General features: G+C 42.2%; 2 protein-coding genes across 9 annotated transcripts in view; one reads left to right on the top strand and one right to left on the bottom strand.

The window, feature by feature from the left end:
• The window catches only part of CFAP44 (cilia and flagella associated protein 44), a 210,886-nt gene extending 196,740 nt beyond the window's left edge, over positions 1-14,146 (top strand). For 5 of the 6 annotated variants that reach the window (XM_037835565.1, XM_037835564.1, XM_037835567.1 and 2 more), the window contains 5 exons: positions 1,045-1,161; positions 2,055-2,256; positions 5,296-5,456; positions 6,630-6,764; positions 9,069-14,146. In XM_037835565.1, the coding sequence (XP_037691493.1) occupies positions 1,045-1,161; positions 2,055-2,256; positions 5,296-5,456; positions 6,630-6,764; positions 9,069-9,260 (807 nt within the window). In that variant the 3' untranslated portion in view covers positions 9,261-14,146. The remainder of the gene's footprint in view (positions 1-1,044; positions 1,162-2,054; positions 2,257-5,295; positions 5,457-6,629; positions 6,765-9,068) is intronic. The other variant, XM_037835563.1, reaches the window with a different exon arrangement.
• The window catches only part of BOC (BOC cell adhesion associated, oncogene regulated), a 74,544-nt gene continuing 67,575 nt past the window's right edge, over positions 13,554-20,522 (bottom strand). For 2 of the 3 annotated variants that reach the window (XM_037835570.1, XM_037835571.1), the window contains exons 14-20: positions 20,380-20,485; positions 19,909-20,031; positions 17,384-17,605; positions 16,454-16,689; positions 16,198-16,271; positions 15,491-15,684; positions 13,554-14,319 (exon numbers count right to left, since the gene is read on the bottom strand). In XM_037835570.1, the coding sequence (XP_037691498.1) occupies positions 14,132-14,319; positions 15,491-15,684; positions 16,198-16,271; positions 16,454-16,689; positions 17,384-17,605; positions 19,909-20,031; positions 20,380-20,485 (1,143 nt within the window). In that variant the 3' untranslated portion in view covers positions 13,554-14,131. The remainder of the gene's footprint in view (positions 14,320-15,490; positions 15,685-16,197; positions 16,272-16,453; positions 16,690-17,383; positions 17,606-19,908; positions 20,032-20,379; positions 20,486-20,522) is intronic. The other variant, XM_037835572.1, reaches the window with a different exon arrangement.

The raw sequence follows: 20,522 nt of genomic DNA, 5'->3' as shown, positions 1-20,522 counted from the left end.
TGCCAGCTATAATACTGCCATTTCATAGTAGTAATATCTGTTAGGATTTCTCCCTAGAGAAGAAATATTTCAAATGTTATATCCAGTTTTTTCTCCTCAAGAACAGTCATGGTGGGAGGCATTGCTCTTTTGGTGACTGGACTTTCTTTCTCTAAATCATCAGTCTCTAAAGTCGTCTGATTAAATAATTTTAGGAGTAAAAAAATCCTGAGCACATACTCCCTATTAATGAATATTCATTTATAAATTATATTAACAAATTATAATGATATATTTGTACTTTATGAAATATTCACAAAGATAGAAATGAAAAAGTACGAGGTAAAAATAAATAGAAACAGAAATTCTGATATTTCCTTTCTGCAACCAAGTAAATAATTTTGTTGACCCTCTAGAGTGCATGAACTCCATTTTGGAGACCTCTAACTCTAAACTTGTAGTTTAATTCTGTTGATTGATTTGTCTTATCTTCTCATTTCCCCTCTTAGTTATTCTTGTCTAGAGCCACATCACTTAACTTGATTCATATTCGGAAATATTTTTTATAGATTGCTTCTCCTGTTGCAAAGGAGAAGTCATTTGGAAAACTTCCAAGTTTTTTTTAGGAGATGAAGTATGTGCTTTAAACAGTATAGTTAGTACTGTCATTGCTTTAAAGAGCTTTTCCCTTTGATTTATTGAGGTCATTTTGACCAAGCAAGATTCTTGCCATTCTGACAAAGACATTCCATGCTGAGGGCTGTTTTTATGCAGAAAATTAAACAGAGATAAGGACAAGTCTTCTGAGCTCTTATTTGTAAAACCTTGACAACTCTGAGGATGTAGGAATGGTTGAAAAAATGGTGTGCATCAATGCTTAATTGGAAGAAAATAGTAATAATACATTCCTGATCTGCAAACTGTTACCCTCTTCTTAATCACAACCTAACAAAGCAGATGCTGCTAATGCTTTTACTCCCTCCTAAGAAGCTTTCATTAACAGTTTTTGATGTAAGTCCATTGAATCTTCTCAACATTTCCAACATGGTGCTTTCCTTTCTACAGGTAAAAGTTGTGGCAACTAATCTGAATGCAGCAGAGGAGGACCTGGAGGCTTATCAACGAGAGAAGCAGCAGCAGCTGAATGAACTACTGGTTGTGATGCCACTGAAGCTTCACCAGGTGATGGGTCTGGAGAGTTTGCCCAATACCACCTGAGCAGAAGAGTCATCGCTGGGCTTTTTCAAAGAAAAATTCATGGGTCACATGGTCCTCGGCTGAGAATTCTAATGTCAGATGACACCCAAACTTTTCTCATCCGATGTCAGACTGTTATAAAATAGTAACATCCAAACATCTAAATTTCCCTGTGCCCCACTATCACTTTGAAAGTTAAACCATTTCAGTTCTGGAGAAATGAGGAACCTTATGATTTAAAAATGCAATAGCTTGGAGGTAGAAATTTTGGATCTGGCAATTGTCACTTTTCACATCATTTTTAGAGTAGACGTGAGCTAATGCACAGGAATTATCTTCACTTAATCACTACTTGTAATGAGGGAGGGCAAGATGAAAGCAAAATATTCTTTCTCTCTTTTCTTGCTGTTTATTCATTTCCATTCTCTACTTGAACTACAATTTATATTAAAATCCAGAGATACATGTCAATGAGAGAAAAGGCCCATCATGCCCTATTTTATTAGGCTAAGAGAGAAGGCTGTATTTTAGAAGAAAAATGCAAGACCAGACTTCCACATCTTCTGTGGAACCTGACCCAAACTGGATTAGCTATAAGTCAGCCGTCTGCCTAACATGCCAACCCTGAGGTGTTTGTTCTGTCATTATGCATTAGATTTTAGGCACTTTCTATGTGAGGAGATTTGCTATCCCGAGAGGGATAAAATGTGGTTTATTATACTTTCTCCCTTGACCTGGTTACTGCCACTCAGTGGTGAGAAAGGTAAGAGTCCAAAGGCAATAAACTAAACAAGTGACAGAGAAGAAATTGCTTTCCATTCCCTTACATTTAATTTATATGTTTGTATATATTTTTTGTTTTTCTTTTGTTTTTGTAGATAGAGTATGTGGCATTTGGAGAAATACCTACTGATCTTTCTGGTACTTTGGTATTTTCTAACCAATTCTTGGGACGGCTGCAAGAAAGAATCTTACAGCTCCAGGAGGAAAATGTCCAGCAGCAAAAACTTAACAAAGAATGCCGGGAGAGGCGTAAACAGCTTGTCAGAGAAAAAAGAGAGATGGCAAAAACGATACAAAGTGAGTATCTGAGCCTGTGTATTATTTAGTAATATTTTTTGATAAAAAAAAGGAACTATTGAATAACTGTCTCCAAATTTGAAAACACTAAGTAACCATAGAAGCAGGACTGCTGAGGCAGAGAGCAAGAATCTCATCTCCCTACTTAGGATCTCTCCTGATATTAAATGGTTACTCTCCTAATTTTAAAGGATGAGTCTTTGATCATAGACTAAATTTTTTAACTAAAAATGTTTTATATATGATAAAATATAGAATAATGTAATAATAACCCATGTATCCACTACCCAACTTAAGAAATAAAGTATTGAAGAGACAATTGAAGCCCTTTCTCTTTCTAGTACCATTCTGCTGTCTCCTTCCCCAGAGTCAACCACTGTGTATGTGTGTGTACCTTCGTATGTATCTACACACGATATGAAGAACTACTTTGCATGTTTTTAACTGCAATATAATGCCTGATATTTTAATTCTTTTTTTAAGCAGCTCCCCAAATGGGCATTAGTATTATTTTATGGATGCAATAATTGTTTAGATGTACCTATATATTTATAAATGTTTTTGCTCACTGTTTGTGCTGGTTTGAAGCTGCTAGATATCCCAGAAAAGGCCTGTTCTTTTAATCCATTCCTGTGGATGCAGAATTGTTGTGGGTGGGGCCTTTCAGTTAGGTTATTTCAACTGAGATGTGACCCATCCCATTCAAGGTGGGTCTTGATCCTTTTACTGGAGTCCTTTATGAGAGGATTAAGGACAGAAAACATTGAGAGAGCTTAGAGCTTAAAGTACTTGCTTTTTCAAATTGTAGTTGTTTGCATACATGTCTGATTTGCCTTATCACGTGGTAAATTTACTGTGCTCTGTCTGCCTAATACATTTTTATATCCCTTCCAGTACAGGGTATAATCCTTGGGCAAGGTAGGTACTCAATAAATATTACCTAGATGGATGGATCGATGGACAGATGAAGAGTTTCACATTCCTGACTACTGAAGATTTAATCCCACTCTCCTAGAAAACTCTACCATTTAGACAGTTATTTTTCAGTCATAACAATTATGCCTAAATTCAGATTTATGCACTGTAACAAAGCTGTATCATCTCATTCTACCTTAGGGCCTTCAGACTTCACATTGAAGACAGTCTGGTGGTCTGAGGGAGAATGTCTTGTTACAAGATTACATTTTGTTAGGAGCTCAAGCTTCACAAGAAGAATTGTCCCCACAGGTGTTCCACTGTTCTTATACAGGAGAAAGACAGTAAACAAAATAAGTAAAGTATTGGCATGTTAGATGTTGATTATTGCTAAAAAGAAAAATAAAAGAGGGACTGAGAAAGAGAGTGACGAGGTCTCTGGGAGGCTAGCCACGGAAGGGCTTCCTGGGAAGGTGTGTTAGTGTTCTCTAGGGAAACAGAATCAACAAGAGATATCTATAAATATAAGATTTATAAAAGTGTTTCACACAACTGTGGATATGCATGAGTCCAAATTCCATAGAGCAGGCAGCAGACTGGCAACTCCAATGAAGATGTTCGATGAACTCCTCAGGCAGCAAACTGGCAACTTCAATGAACATGTTCCATGAACTCCTCATGAACAAACTGTTTAACTTTAATGAACTCCTCAGGAAATTTTTTGCTGGTTAGCCAAAGAAGAAGCGAAGGTCCTCTATCTGTCTGGCTTAAAAGTCTTCAACTGATTGGATTAAATCCAGCTGATTGAATTCTCTCATTGTGGAAGACACACTCTTCGTGAATGTAATCTGTCATAGCTGCAGCCAATTGACTGATGATTTAATAACCCAGCCTTCTGGTTTCTTAACCAGCCACAAATGTCCTTGCAGTAACGGTTAGGCCAGTGCTTGCTTGATCAGACACCTGGGTACCATCACCTGGCCAAGTTGACACATGAACCTAACCATCATAGTAGGTGACATACGTGCTAAGATCTGGTTCTCTCTGGTTAAAGACCAAAGACCTGCTTTTAATAACACCCTCAGCATTAGGAAATGAGTCTTTAGCTCACAAGTCACTTTCAGAAAATGGACTGGGCTAAGTGAGTCATGTAGATCTCTGGGAAGAATATTCCAGACCAGGAGAGCTGTTTCAGCTTCATGGCTGCTTAAACAAATAGTGTACCATGGGTTGGTTTAAACAACAGGAATTTATTTGCTCACCAGTTTTGAGGCTAGGAGAATTATAAAATCAAGGTGCCAGCAAGGTGCTGCTTTCTCCCTGAAGACTGTGGCATTCTGGGACTGGCTGCCGGTGAACCCTGGTCTTTGCCTTTTCTGTCACTTGGGTTCTGTTGACTTCCAGCTTTGGGCTGCTCCCCCTAGCTTCTCTCTCCATCTGACTCCCACTTCGCTTATAAAGGTCTCCAGTAATCTGGATTAAAGCCCAACCTGATTCAGTTGGTCCACACCTTAGCAGAAGTAACAAGAACATGTTCAAACTGTGGTACACCATTCAGTCCACATCAGGAGTTGAGGTGGAAGTGAGCCCAACATGTTTGAGAAGCAGAAAGAAATCCAGTGGGGCTGGAGTGGAGTAGATGAGGAAGGATGGTATGGGAAAGGATGTGGAGAGATAATATGGGGACAGGACAGAGCAGACCATGTGGGGCCTCATGTAATACTGCAAGAAGTTAATTTTTACTTGAATTTGAGAACATTGTTAAGTGCCTGCTCTATTCTTAACACCAGAGGCTGTAAAAATCAACAGTAAAATTGAAGAGTTCTTAATGTAGTTGGGGCCTGTTAACAGTTGGAGGAGGGGTGGATCAGAGGATGTAGCCATTAGGGAAAGATGATTCAGTTTTACCCAGGATATTGAAGGAGATGAAAAGACAAAATATAGGAATAAGCATTACAAGTGAGGACAGTAGCAAGTGAAAAGCAATGGAGGAAAACTCAACCGGTACCATAAAACCTTTTACCATCTTCTTGCAAAAGGTATTCCATAGAATTTATTGTTTGTGTTGTACATTAAATAACAATGGGAGCCAATAAACAACCTAAGAAGACTGTCTTCTTTTAGAGATGGAAGAAACAGTCCGTCAACTAATGATCAGCAAGTTTGGCCGTGTGATAGACCTAGAAGCCCTTCAGACACTTTCTGTTAATACAACACTTGAAGAACTAAAGATCAAAAAACTTCGAAAAGAGCTATTGAATGCAAAGGAAATGAAGATGTGGGAGGTAAGGATATGAGGGCAGTAGATCTACCTTGGTTAAATCTGGGTGGAGGCAAGAAATCACAGTGAGCCTTAAATGGTTCTTAGGAAGCTCCAGTGCAGTTGAGATGGGTCTGTGTGAACCCCACTTGGCTTTCCCTTTCTTTTAAGCTTGTCTTGGCTTCCTTACTGTTCACTTAGTTGGAGGGATTTGTCTGTCTCTGGGTGAAGGCACCAGAACTGAGACTTGAAGTCCAGGACACATGTAAATATGATGGCAAAAAGGCATGTAAGATTATGGAGAGGTTCCTTTTTGAGTCCTTCATTAATATTTATATAAATGCTCTAATGGTGTTAGAAATGGAACTGCTGTACTCTGGGGTTCCGAATTGTATTATTGCATACCTTTTGCATGCTATTAGAGTCGGGAAATTAGAAAACATCTCTAAAAAATAAATTTTGTAACAAAGCATGAACTATTTGGCTAATAGGGTCTTAGAAGAATATAATGCTTCATATTGTTCCCCAAGCCATGAGATGAAGCAGAGTCCTGGTTTCTACCCGATTCAGAGATAGGAGCTTTTACAAAGATTTATAAGCCCATAATTTTTAAGGATTTTTCTAGTTTCCCATCTTTTCTAATTGGCCAATAGGGTCAGAGAAGAGGTTGCTAGTGCTATCTTGTCCAGTGGCCCTGTCTCATCTTTGCTAATTTGAGGCTTACCACTGTGCTTTGAAGAATCAGAACTGGTCCCTATCAGAGGAATGCTAGAGATAATATGTACAACCTAAAATAATTTGTTGGAGCAAGAAGAGAACAAAGGAGAGCCATTTAGTAGATGTGTGACCATTCAAGCTGTCTACCTTGAAGATCTTGGGCCAAGTCTGGAGACACAGCAATATATGAAAGTTTGCTGCTTAAAAGATCATTCCTCCTTTTAAGTAATATAATACCAGCTTTCAGTATGAATACTAATTTCGTTCCTCAACAATGGGGTGATATCTACATATTTAACATTTGTCTTTTTTCTCGTGAAACTGGACTCAATGTGGTTGCTTCTGACTGCATTTTCACATTGGCTCCTGATTGTATTTTCATGTGTGCGTATTGCTTCATTTGCTTTATGGTTTTGATTAAATCTGGACACTGATTTCTCTTTCTCTATGTCTTCTCTTCTTCACTTAATCCATTTTGTAGGATAAGATTGCTCAAGTGCGATGGGAACTGATGATGAAGACAAAAGAGCACACCAAAAAGCTCCACCAGATGAATGATTTATGCATTGAAAAGAAGAAACTTGATTCTCAACTGAATACACTACAGAACCAGCAGGTATGTTCCTTTTCTTCAGGCCCTTTGTCAGAACTGGGAAAGCTCTGTAAAAGTTGCTGCTCACAAGAATATCAATTGCTGGCATGTTAACAGACCTTGATCTTGGGCTCTTTCCAGGTCCATCTGGGACCTTGAGGACACTGGGTCAATATTAGCTACATTACAGTGGACTTGAGGGACAGCTTGATTCAATGTCTCTTGGTTCCATGAACTCATGTAAGCACTAAGCTGTGAGGTTTGTCTTGGTCCTAGAGAGGTAAAGTTATTTAGTGTCAAACATACATTTCCAATAGCTGTTTATTTCATTTAACTTCAGCTCAAGTGGACATCGTGAACTGTGGGATTTTATATATTACCTTATTAAAATGCTTGTTACTTTTATGGCTTTCGACTTGCTCTTATATAATATTTATTGAGCCCAACATAGTACTTGACATGTAGTATGTGGTGGATAATATTTATTAAAATGTTCTAAGCAAATGCCTGAAAGTAAGAAAGGATAGAATTTATTCCATGGAAGGTGAATAAGAGGACTTGGAAGATTTATAATTGGAGATTAGATATGAGAGGAAGACTAGAATCCAGATACAGAGGGCCTTTTGTCCACCAAAGAATTTTTGAGTGAAGAATCAAGGTGGTATATGAAAAGATTAACACCTGAACAAAATCTTCATACATAAGCAGTAAGTAAACATTTGTTGACCTCATATGCTTTGACGGAGGCAAGAGATACTAATGTCATTGAGTACCTACTAAGTGCTGGGTAATGTACAGTCTCTTTACATAGGATATAGTATGTGATCCTTAAAATACTACTTTCCAAAGTACGGAGAAATGAACTTACTTGAGCTCTCATATCTAAAGAGTGGTGGAGCTAATTTTTATACCTAGTGTATCTGTGTCTAGCTCCAAAGCTGACTCCATTGCTATTATTATTGCAATGATCTAGGCATGAAATGGGATATAGATACAGATGTAGATGTAGTGAAAAAGCCATTTCAAAATAAGAATAGCCAATATTTCATTGGATATGGCAAGGAGGATGACTGGGCACAAGTTGGTGTATCAGGAAAGAAATCTGAAAGGAGGTGACTACCAGTTTTGTTTTAGGGGTCCATGATGCCAGAGCCAATATTTTTGTGATTTTTCTCAGTGTTTCCTTCAAGGTCCCAGATGGCTGCCTCAATTCTGTATTTCACATCCATGGGCCATCCTCTTCTGTCTCTTTCATTAGGAAAGCAAAAGCTTTCTGCTTGCATCCATTTAGCCACCCCTAGCTCCTCTGAAGTAAAGGAGGACAAGGTCTAGAGGCAGTAGAAGGATACTGGGTAACCAGTCAAGAATGTCTGCCACAGTAACTGTAGGATAATGGAAAAATCATAGACTTAGGGGCCAGGAAGACCTGGTTCTAATCTTGCTTCTAGCACTTAATACTGTAGTGACTTGGGCCAGTTAATGATTCTCTATGAATCTCAGATTCCTTACCTATAAAATTGAGATAATGCTACCTAATTCACAGAGTTGTTGTGAGGATTAAATGAGAGTGTGTATGTAAGCATCTGGCACACAGGAGATACTTGATAAGTGCTATGTCCCTTTAACAGATATATTAATTCATTCAAATTTTATTGAGTATCTAGTCTTATGTAATAAGTGGATGTCTGTGTAGAGTGGTGAGATCCAATCATACTGGGCCTTATCTCTAAGGGGTACAGGATGTAATAGGAAAAACAGATATCAAACAAGCATTTAGTTTGAACTATATGAAACTGCCATTTTTATAGGTTGAAAAAGGTTGACATATTATAACTTTCATGTGGTTCAATTGAATAATTGCAATGATGTGTGATGGATGATTTGATAGAACAGAGAGCAGGAAAGCCCCAATATAGTCCATGGGGCAAAGGAGGCCTCCCTGAAAGTGATGTTTGAAGTATGAGCAGGAGCTGGTCAGATTGGGGAGAAAAGCAGATGAGGAAACAGAGATTTCTTTTTGGAAAACAAATTATGAGCTGTACAAAAATGGAAGGCTGTACCTTATCTTTTATGATTCCATTGATGAGCCCTATAGGTTATGAATGACTGATAGCTAGCTTAATGTGTTGCCTTTTCCAAAGGAGCTTTGAATTTTAAGAGTTGTTCCTTAGATGGTGAGATTTCAAGAAAGAATCCAAGGGCCCTTAAATTAAGGAGCAGTAGCTGTCTAAATTGACAATAAGGCACTCCTAATAGAAATACAATGGCAGGGAAATTTTTTCACTTTCCAAATGATGGTTAAAGCAAGGAGGTGTTTTCTTTCAACAGGGCAATGCCTTCCAGGGCCTTCGGAAAGCAGATATTGTGGCAAAACAGAAGGTCACTGAATTGATCGAAGTCCAGGCAGAAAGGATTTTGGCTTTGAAGGAAGAGATTGCTCTTTTGCGAAAGAAGGGTGGCCTTGTCCTCCCACCTATTCGTTCTCCACAAGGGGATGAAATGAGGCCTGTTGACCTTTAGGTTTGCTTTATTCTCAAATCCATCAAAGATTTTTATGACATATATAATTCACCAGAAGTTCTGTTTCCTTGTCACCAGCAATCCCATTATTTTCAAGTGAACTTATCTAAAAGTCAGTAATCAGATCCAGCCATGTCATTTTAATAATGTTTCCCCAATTTGGTTATCTTAGAACTAACAGCAGTACCCACCCTGTCTTTATTATTGAACTTGGCCATTTTAAGTCTGTTTGGAACCTACTGTGAAGCCTCAGGAAGCTGTATCTCAAAATTGCAACAAAGCATCTGCAATATATTCTGTTTTAGAAAAATTAGTCTTTTGGTTATCTGAATTTTTAGCCACTAGCAAGAAAAACTTTCAGCAACCCATGGGAAAACTTCTTTTTCAAGCGTTTGATACTTGGAAAATAAACTTTGATGTTATTAAGTATTCTCCGAGAGGAAACAAAAAGAGGGAAAAGGCAAACTATTCTGTCAACGATACCTTAGAATAAGAAAGGCAAAATAGAATTTTGACATTGTTGACTTTATAAGGCAGCTATTTGAGAGCTCGGGACTCTGGAAATACAGACAGACATGGCAGAACGATTTGCTTTAGTTTGCTTTAGGTTGGCAGAAAGCAGGAAAATAACCGGCTTCCTGACTCACCCATAGTTTTAGCAAACTCTTCAGCACCGAGCAGAGCAGAGGAGTGTTCTGCAAAATGGTCAATAAGGACAATTTTCCTCGGAATTTCCCCACCTCTATCAGTATTCCCAGTATTCCTTGTAGTTTCACATGTCCTGTGCCATCTTCCTTCAAGTTCTGCTTGAGTAGTTTGCTGTTTTTCATGTAGTTAGATAAGGAAGTAACGAAATAGATTTGCATCACTCTGAGAGAACATCAGTAGCAATCACTTTTGATTATGCATAATAACGTTTTAAGAAATTTAAGGGTATCCTGTTGGTTTGGGGGTAAATGCTCATTGAAATTCCTGGTTGAAACCATTTAAGAATGATCTCATTGACATTTGGACTTCTCTTAGTAGTAGAATGTAGCACTTTAGAATTCAGAGCTCTATCTGGGTTAATGAGCTATTTATATTCTGTTGAGGCTGTCCCAGAATATTAGCTGGTCACTGAGAAAGAAAGTTGCTAAAGGAGACAATATTACATAAATGTACAAAGCTTTTCAGCAGTGTCAATTCTTCCTAACCCATAACTTGGCTGCTGTTCTTCCCCCCAAAATTATAGACAGGATTTTCTTTCTTCATATGTTAGGATATTCTTGGAGGTGGCCACCTGGCCTATTGTCTCTCTAAGATTCTTTCTTATTCCCACTTAAGAGGACACAATTGTTTATTGTTTGTACCACCACCAGAACTCTCCCATTTATGGAAATACTTTATCACCTCCTCCATGCACTCTAAACTGTATGTACCTTTCAATCATTTTCTTAAATGTGCTAGTCATAGCTCTGGAGTGTATTAGTTATTTATTGCTGTATTTAAAAAAATTATACTAAAACATAGCTAAAAACAGCAGATATTATCTCACATAGTTTCTGAGGGGCAAGAATCTGGGAGCGGTTAGGCTGGGGGGTTCTGGCTCTGGGTCTCCCAAGAGGTTGCTGTCAAACTGTGAGCTGGGGCTGCAGCCATCAGAAGCTTGACTAGAGCTGAAGGTGCTGATTGCAGACTCACTCGTGTGGCTCTTTGGCAGGAGGCTTCAGTTTCTCACTGTGTGGACCTCTCCACAAGGCTGCTCAGGCCATGGCGTCCCTATCCCCTCTGCCATACTCTGTTGCTCACACAAGCCAACCCTGGTGTAAGGGGGAGGGGACCACATAGAGGGTGAATACCAGGAGGTGGGGACCACTGGGGGCCACCCTGGGGGCCGCCTGCCACAGTGAGCAACTTTGGGGACAGAGGGGTTGGTCTTCAAGAAGGATTTTGAGGAAATACTATCCCTTTAGTAGTTGTGAGATGTCATAAAGTCTTCCTGGGAAGTCATAAAGTCTTCTGGGTCTCATTTTATCATCTGACAGATAAGGAATTTCGATAACCTCTAAGGCTCTTTCCCATTCTGAAATTCTGATTCTAATTGCAGCAAGAATGGACTCAGTCTATGAAAGAAACCAGATCAAGGATTCTACATGTATTTTGACTTAGAGTAAAACTAATCAGGACTATTATTTTTGCCATTTCAAATTGAACAAAATCCCTAGTTAGATTTACAGTATTCAAGGCTTCCTCCAGCATGATTGGAATTTGATATAAATAACCATTGTTATTTTGAATTGGACAAGATATATAGATAGCTCTAGTTTTAGTTCTGCTTGGTTCCAGACTTAGTTTTGAGCCTATAAATGAGTGTGAGCAGGTGAGGCTTTGGGAAGTTAAGCGTCAAAAAAAAATTAAACCACCTCTGTGCAGCCTGAGCAGATGGATGGAAAGCTGTCCTGATTGAAACTGTTCTTTGCCTCTTATTGTGCTAGAGAAGGCAGCCTCCCCTCTGAGTCTAAATTGAGTTACTTATGGATCAACTGATAACATAACTTGGCTATTCTGAACCCTGGTCAATAGTATCACAACATCTCAGCATTGGAAGAAAAAGAAATGGTTGAGTCCAGCCCCTCGGTCACACTTCAGTCCTGCTGAGTCAGTCCCATCATGGGAGGCCCCCATCCCTGCAGAGGTCTTTGCATGAGCTGAGCTCTGCACTCCCACCTGCCTCCACCCACTAGGTCTTACTCTTCCCTTTAGTAATTTGCATAACCTTTGCTGACGAAATACAAATTTTAAAAAGGTATTATTTCTAATGATAAATTCTAGTTAGTGCCAACTTAATCTGAATATAAAGCAATACAAAACTGCAGTGAAATTGAACTTCTGCACTGTTTATTTTCCAGGGTACAGTTTAAAAGCCTGGTGCCCTAATCTTTTCCCCCTTTCCTGCAACTGACTGAGATAAAGATTTACATTTATTTCACTTAAGATGCCTCAGAAGTGCATTTCTCTTTCTGAGGACACTGTGTGTGTGTGTGTGTGTGTGTGTGTGTGTGTGTGTGTGTATGTATGTGTGTGTTTGGTTTTTTAAGAGCTAAGCCATTCGTGTCTAATGCCATGCAGAGAGCAGATATTTCACATATCACGTCAATAAAGGTCACCAAAATTGCTTTGACAGCTACCTTAGCTCACTAAGGAATTAAAACACACACACACACGGGGCAGGGTGGTGGTGGTGGTGGTAAAGCCAATGGGCTATAAAATGAATCACAGCCTAGTTCTCAGGGTCCCTAGATTAGCAAAGAGAAGACTGAGATTAGCCCCACCCCCTCCTGAAAGTGGCTTCCCAGGCCCTCAGTGCCAGCTTGTGCCTGAAGTGACAACTCTGTATTTCCTCTCTTCTTGCTGTACCTCCCCTTTCATATCATTTTTATGCTCCTTACAGTACTTCATTTTATTTTAAAAAATATTTATAAAGTACCCCTTTTCTGAAAATAAAGTTAGGTTTAATGAGAGTTCTTTCTCAGATTTCTGTTTGATGGAAAAACGATGCAGAAATCGGGGAAGAGCAGGGGCTGTATTTCTTCTGGCCAGCAGAGGGTGCACTTGTCCTAGGCAGCCACTGTCTCCCTCTCTGGGCTCCCCTAGGATCTTTTCCAATTCTTAGTGAGAGTAGGAAACCAGCGTCTGACACAGGGACTCTTAATGAGATTGTGTCTCAAGTGGCAGTTCATCTGCATCTCGACATTACTGAAATCTATAAAATATTCCACACCCCCATCCAGTTCCAGTTCCACAAATAAAGGCTTTAAAAATTAGATTTAAAAAAGAATCTGTGGTTGATCTTTTAGTTGGACAACAGTAAGTAAATGTTGATTTTAAACAACTAGAGAGACAGCTCCTCCGGCAGTGATGGTATATTTTTGGAAAGAAGGGAAGTGAGTTTTATCACGCACCATATGTTCATGTGCGGTAGCACTTACTATGGTATTTTGGAGAAAACATTTGCTTTTCAACACACACAACTTATAGCGTTAGTTTCATTTCTTCACTACAACTAAAGCTTTACCTTAAGTCAAATCAGTAGAACTGCGAATCTGCTTCCCCTCACCTATTGTACAATGTCTCCCTATTGGATTAAACTCAAGTGACATTCAATATTGTAAAAGAGACAAGACTAGAAACATCTGCTAACTTTTCCAGATCTCATCTCTTGATCTGAAAATGTCAAAACTGGTATTTCCTTTAAATACTCAAAATACTCCCATCTAAAGAAGATGCTGAGTCATAACATGACTAAGTTGAAGGTTACAGGGAAGACTAAACATTTATTTAGAAGTTACAGTGTTTGTTTTTACAGATATATGTTGCCACAGATTATTGATTCTGGAAGGTTTGTTAATGCTTATAGTACTGTACACATCTTAGTCTGTCCTCATGGGCACCTTATGAAAATATTTCCCATAGTATCAAAGCCAGCCATCTTCAAGTGTCTCTGTGATACCGGAGACCCTGCTTTGCCCTTATGGTCAAAGGGAAGAACATGCCTGGGAGTCTCCCTTTCATCAGGTTATCTGGGGGCCTCCAGCACCCTCCTAGGCAGTTGCTGAGGTTCTGAGTGAAGAGTTGCTCTCCTCAGTCTGTATTCTGGCCAGTCTGTGTCAGTCTTTCCTGGTTGACGCCTATTCTGTTGCGGCTTCTTTGTTTTCCCTCTCATACCTCAATGGGTTGGACTCCCTATGTCTCTCCAGAATTATAAAGACACATATACATTTATTTACAAGTGTATAAATATATAAATATGGCTATTATAGAAAAATAAATACCAATTTTCTCTGTCTCTTTTAAAAAACAATATATAGTCTTTCTGGGATACTGGCTTCTGCCTAAATTGTGGGAGGTGGCCTTTCAAAAGACACATGCACCGGTGGGCTGGGGGACAGCCTCATCCCGGGCTTCTGCCCTGTGTAGGACCCCACGGGGTGCTGCGGACACCAGTCTCCTCCATACACTTGACAGGGGATGGGACCGTCCACTTCTTCAACTGGCACAAGACCCAAGCAGCATGGGTGCCCTGTGGGGAAAGAGGGTGGAAAACATTAAAATCCAGACCGAGGAAGGGCTAACACTCAGTGGGACCAGGTAAACCTCCATCTGTGATGGGAGCTGGTTACACGGGCCCTGAAGAGACAGAAACTTAACTATGACGTGGCATTTATGTTCTGTCCAAGGTGGGCAAGGTCTTCTGTCACCACCGTTTCTTTCACAGATGTGGACAGGGCCACTTACTATCCATGTCCCACCTAAGTATTTCAGAGGTGGGACCTTAGAGACTCTCAAGCACTTAGCCTGTGCCCCGGGGATGGGTGAAGTCAACTGAGCCTATGAAAATGTGGAAGAAAGCCCTGCTCTTCCCATGTTTAGGCTGCATGTCCACCCTTTCACGATGGCTTCTGGTTATCGTCCTCCCATCACGAGTCAATCCCCCATGCCCCCCAAACCGCAGTAGTCCAATGTAAATGATGCTGAGCCCGGCCCTAGGAGAAGCCTGCCTTTTAGAGTTTAATCTCCCAGAGACAGGGTCCGGGATGTGCATTTGAACTGACATTCGCACCATGGTGGCTAAGGAACATTAGCTGATCTGATCCTCTGTGCCAGCCTGTGCCCACACCAAGCCTGCTCTGGTTTCCAATGGGACTGGCACAGAGAGTGGGATGGGGGTGGCCTTGAGTCCTTTGGCAAAAACGTTCTGTGGCAGCACAGAGTTATTATGATGATGTTCTTAAGAACCTGGCTCCTTTAACGACTGATGCAACCTTATCCTTAATTAAGAGACAAGACCCAACAAAGCAAAGTATTTGGGAGTGATTAAAGAAGGCCTCTTAGTGCAATGAGAGGCAGTAGGAGCTTGTTAATGGCCTCGAAATGCAGAGACCAGAAAGGCTGCTGCTTCCTCTGTAATGCAAAAGGGTTGTTTTTCTCATCTTTGAGGTCCACAGCTTGCATTGTCAGAGTAGGACTCACCTGGTACGTGCTGCAGATCTGCTGGGCCTTCAGTAAAGCAAAGCAGCCAGTCAGCCTTCACTCCCCAGTCCCTTTCCAGATAAAAGCTGTGGAGGGCTCCTTATCAAACACCACCTTTGACTACTGTTGCCTCCCCCACCTCCAAATCACTGCTGGGTGGTGGCTGCTTTCCTCATGCCGTCCCAGCCCATTCCATTTCCCTGCCCTGCCCTGGCACCAACCTGAGTGACACGGAGGGTCCCACGATGCTTCCGGCCCAGGACTCCCAGTTGTGCTCCTCACTCCTGACTGGCCTGTGGCAGCAGGCTGCTCCTGGAGATGGCAGCAGTCCTGGTGGGGCTGAAGCAGCTGGTGAGTTGAGTCATCGGGCAGCGTGTACAAGAGCGAGCCCTCGTCCGGACTCGGCTTGGGAGCCCTGTGTTGCAGGAGACCAGACAGGAAGGTGAGGTGGGACAGAGCAGGCCCATCTGCTGCTCACACCACCTCTGGCTGCTTCCCTGTCTGGAGGGCATCAGGTTGCTCAGAGGGGCCAGGGACTGCTCCTCTTTGAATACTGCACTGCACCACCATGGCAATTAGTCAAAAACGCTATGCAAGTCCTGAATGTGTGGGAGGGTGTGAAGTCAGGCGTCCAGAGGCCTAGGGGTGAAGTCGGTTGAGTGGGGGTGCATCTGGCCAGCCAAGTAAGGGCGGCATCCTGAGAAGCCAGCCATACCCCGGAGCAGAAAGGGCATCATAATTGAAGACACAGCAGCTACTACTCATTAGGGTAATGGGCTGGTGGAGCAAGCATGTTAGATCTGGTGATCCCCAGGTGAAGCACTGCGACTCAACTTTGAGTGACTGAAGTTGGGTTGGAAGAGCTAAAGATAACGTGAGGCTCTTGGGCTCCAGAATAAAAGGAAGGGACAGGGCAGGGCCTAGTTACCTGGCAACCTGGTGACTTTGGGGGTCATAGCCATTGCCAAGAATGGTCGGCCTCAGCAGGCTGTTGTTGTCCTGCTGTTCAGAAGAGAAATTAATGAAAAAGTCATTTCAGGGGGACCAGAAAACTTTCCACAGTTCACTGTTCAGCAGCCCAGCAGCCCAGGATTAGAGGTAGGAGGGGAGGAAGCCCCAAGAGGCAGCCCGACCATTCCATCTGGGTGCCCCCATCCCTACCCACACACCCCAGGGGATGTTACCTGCAGACACTCCCCTGGGAAATGCTGCTGAGGTTTCACGCCTGGGTAGCCCATGGCAGCTGCAGGGCAGCCTCTGTGCCCACAAACCCCACTGGCATAGGCCTGTCCGTTGCTGCCACTGAGGTAGGGCTGCCCATTGGCTCGGTGGCCCGGGAGTCCTCCCAGTGGCACCATGGTGTATTGGCAGGAGGAGGAGAGAAGGGCACTTCTAGGAAAACCCAGGTCTGTAGTATGTTCTGGAAGGACAGGAGGATGGAGGTATGCTTAGACCAAGGAGGCTTCAGGCAGCTTCAAAAAACCACACAAATCTCAGGAAACCCCTGACCACATGGGGTCAAATGAGGGAGATGAGGATATTACTCAAGGATGGAAAATATTCTCTTCGGAATATCCTTCCTGTTACAGACTTCTTCCTAACATCTATGTTTTTTGTTGTTGTTGTTGATGGCAGTGGGAGAAGAGTAAGGATATGGGGGAGTAAGCATTTGGGGGAAGGAGGTGGTGAATAATAAACAGAATGAGCAGTATTTAGATAAGGCAAATTGATGTGCAGCCATTTGAAGCAGAAACTATGGATAAAAGTCAGATAAGTCCAGAATAAGGGAGAAAGGTCAAGGCAGCCCCAGATCCAGAGAAGAGCACAAAACATTTAGAGGGAGGAGGAAGGGCCAACTGTAAGTATGAACATGAGGTTAGAGACACAGCTTCAGAGATCAAAAGAAGATGGGGCCAAATGGGTACTGAGTTCCACATACAGAAAGGACAGACCAACTTCCAATTTTTCAAACTCTCCATCAGCCAAGCAACATAAGCTGGAAGAAAGGGCTAAGTCCCCGAGTATCCTCTGTCTCCCCAAGGAGCTTGAGCTCCTTCGGAGCCGGGCACGTGCCGGCCTCCCTGTGGGCGGCTCTGTGCCGAGAGGTCACTCACTTTGCTTAGACCAGGCCCTCCACAAGCAGAAGGGGATGAAGGCAACGATGAGGAGGACAATCGAGCCCAGGACGACCCCAACGATCAGATAGGGCAGGTCGCTGGAGCGTGCGACCATGGCCCCGGTGCTCACGGGACGCTCGATGGTTTCAGGGGGTGGCGGTTGCGGTGGGGGCAGAGTTGGGGGTGGGAGACGACCGGGCTGACCAGAAGACTTCCGAGCTGTAAATGTGGATAACACCCATTTTAAGTATCTATTTCTTTGACATTTCCTTTGTAACAAATAGAAAAAAATAATAATAATCCCATGGGTGTGGATAATGGGGTCAAACTAACAAAACAGGGCTTCAAACCCCTTATTAGAATGACATCTTCACTCGGCATGAAAGCTGTGTCTGACGTCGAAGTGTGAATCATTGAGGAGACACGAACCTTATATTTCAAAATACACCCTGAGACATTTGTGAATCCAGCTGGGTTCGTGAGTCAAACCAGGTCCTTTGGGCAAAGATATGGAGGTTTTCTGAGAGAGTAACTGGGAACTTTTGGGAAAAAAATATGAAAACACATGAAAATAGCAAAAGAATTGGGAATGGAAGAATTTACCCACAAATTTGCTATTCCCGTGCTGATTAAGGGACATAAAGTGGTGGTGACTATCAGCTTGGGTCATGGAACAGAGAGATGGATGTTTTGAGACACAAGCACAAACACAGTAACTGCAAAATGCCAGTTCAAGAGTGAAAAGTTAATATTGTGAACTCTTCATCTGTGTTTTGCTATTACCAGGGAATGCCTGATATTTTTAACTCCTTTCTCCTTTTCATAGCCATCTTCTCCCTTGACTTTCTGATACTATTGTCTCATGGTTTTCCCACTGCTACTTTTTACGTTTCTTTTTTATCCTGCTTTTTCTTTTCTGACTTCCCCTTAGTCACTGGTAGTTCTTCCTAGTTCCTGTCAGTCAACTCTCTCTCTCTGTGTAATCTCATCTACTACCACGATTTCAACCAGTGTCCTAATGACTCCCCAAATCAACAGTCCCAACCCAGAGCTCTCCCCAGGGCTCAGCCCTCTTTTTCTTATCGGACGCTCTCATGCTGATGTCTCAGAAGGATCTGAGATGCAGTAAGTCTTCACATGACCTCATCTTGTTCTTTTCTCATGAAATCTGTTTCTCTTCTTGCTCTCCCTATTTCAATAAATGGTAACCATCTGTATGTTACTTTAAGCCAGAAACCTAACTTAAAGGAAAGGAATTCCTTTCCCTTTCTCCCAGCCCCAACATGCAATAAGTCCCGGGGTCCTGCCCACACCCCCTCAGAAAAGAGACACACCCCTTCCTTCCCTCTATGTTTACTTGCAGCTCTAGTTCTCTCCCTCAGCCTATTCCTTGGGTGGCCATAAGTGACCTCTCTCAGCAACCAAATCCAGTGATGATCCTCCTCTGCCCCACTGGTCTCAGTGTGCTGCGCATCCCACCAGGTCTGCAAGGACTGAAGGCCCAGCACGACTCCGGCCACTTCCCTGAGAATTCCCTCTCTGGTCCTCCAGACACTATACCCTCTAACCATCTAGAGCTACCTCCAGGCTCGTCCTGTCCCCCCAGTCACTCCCTCCTCATTCCAGCTGAAGGTCCGATGGTTCAAAAAGAGCCATGTAAATGCTGCCTCCGCTCTTTCCCATGCAACCCCATGCACCAAGTGATGTGGGATTTGGGGCTGGGTAGTATCTGCCCCCTCGTGCCACTGTACATGACAGAAATGGGCAAGGAATGCACAAAGGAGGCACTCAGTAAGTGTGGGTTTAATAAGTGATTGAAAGTGGTACAGAGCCGGGGAGATAATGTTGCTGCCTCGATGACAGGAAAATGTATTGTTTTTTTGTCCCCATTCCTACTTCTTTATAATTGTCCCAAGATTATGTTCTTTGCAATTTACCTGATTAATTTCACTTTTGCTATTTGCAAAATGGAAATGATGTTATCTACCTACCTGACCAATGTGCAAATCTTGTTTTAAGATGAATATATTTAACATGTTTTAGTGTGGGGAAAGAATCTGGGCTGGTATTAGATGGACCTGGGCCGAAGGTGCAGGTGCTTCCCACTAATTGGCTGTGTGATCTTGGTTAAAGGTTTATCATTTCCTGATGCTCGGTTTCTTCCCTATCTCGTGAGGTTGTAGTTAAATTAACTGAACTGACCAATGTAAGTACCAAGTGTTACTGTAGGAATAAAGTCCTCCTAAAAAGTTCCCAACATAAGAATGGGTTCTATTTCATGAACTCATGTATGAGTTAATTCCTACATTTCTTTGCAGCTGCAATGGTCTCCTTGAAGCTGTCTCATACTTAATATGGGGCACAGGCAAACAACAGAAGGGCTAAAAAAGACAAAGTTTGGGGGTGCTTGGAAAATAGAGTCTTCCTGGTAAAGACATACCCAGCATGGCTTATGGAATTGTGATTTTGCCCTAGTTTCCTGGAATTAGCAAGATGAGAGCAGAGAACCCAAAGGGACTCACCTTTCGTTTCACAGATCATCACATTGCTGAACTCGCTCTCCCCTCCTTCATTAAAGCACTGCATCTTAATGTCGTAGGAGGTCTCTGGCTGCAGGTGGCTGATGGAGTGCCAGTATCTGTCCCCTAGGAAAGAGAGTGCAAAAAGTCACATGTGGTGATATGTCTCAGATTTGCTTGGACCCCATCCCACAGTCAGACTCAGCAAGGGCTCCAGCACAGGGGGGCAATCTGGTATCACTGGAGGAAATGTTCCAGGTACCCATCAAAGTTCCTGCCATTCCATCATCATTGTAAGGAAACATGTAGGTTTATGAACTTGATGGCCCCAAATCTGTCATGAATGAGTCAATGATATGGGACACAGATGCCTCCTGTCACCCCAGACACAGGTTTTATGCTTCACTGGATTTTGCCAGCACCCAAAGCCCTTTGCCAGCAGGGGAAACTATATCATGCAAAAGCGTTGCTCACCTTCCACCATGTCCTTCTTGTAGTCACTATCATTGTCACTGTCTGTGGGTCGATAATAAATATAAAAGCCATGGATTGGGGTGTTGTTGTTACTTGCTGGAATATACTACAGGGAATGGAGAAGAAATAAATTAGCAATACAG

The sequence above is a fragment of the Choloepus didactylus genome, chromosome 1, assembly GCF_015220235.1.
Source record: "Choloepus didactylus isolate mChoDid1 chromosome 1, mChoDid1.pri, whole genome shotgun sequence".
Taxonomy (NCBI): domain Eukaryota; kingdom Metazoa; phylum Chordata; class Mammalia; order Pilosa; family Megalonychidae; genus Choloepus; species Choloepus didactylus.
The sequence above is the reverse complement of the archived record's forward strand: the minus strand, read 5'-3'. Positions and strand labels throughout refer to the sequence as shown.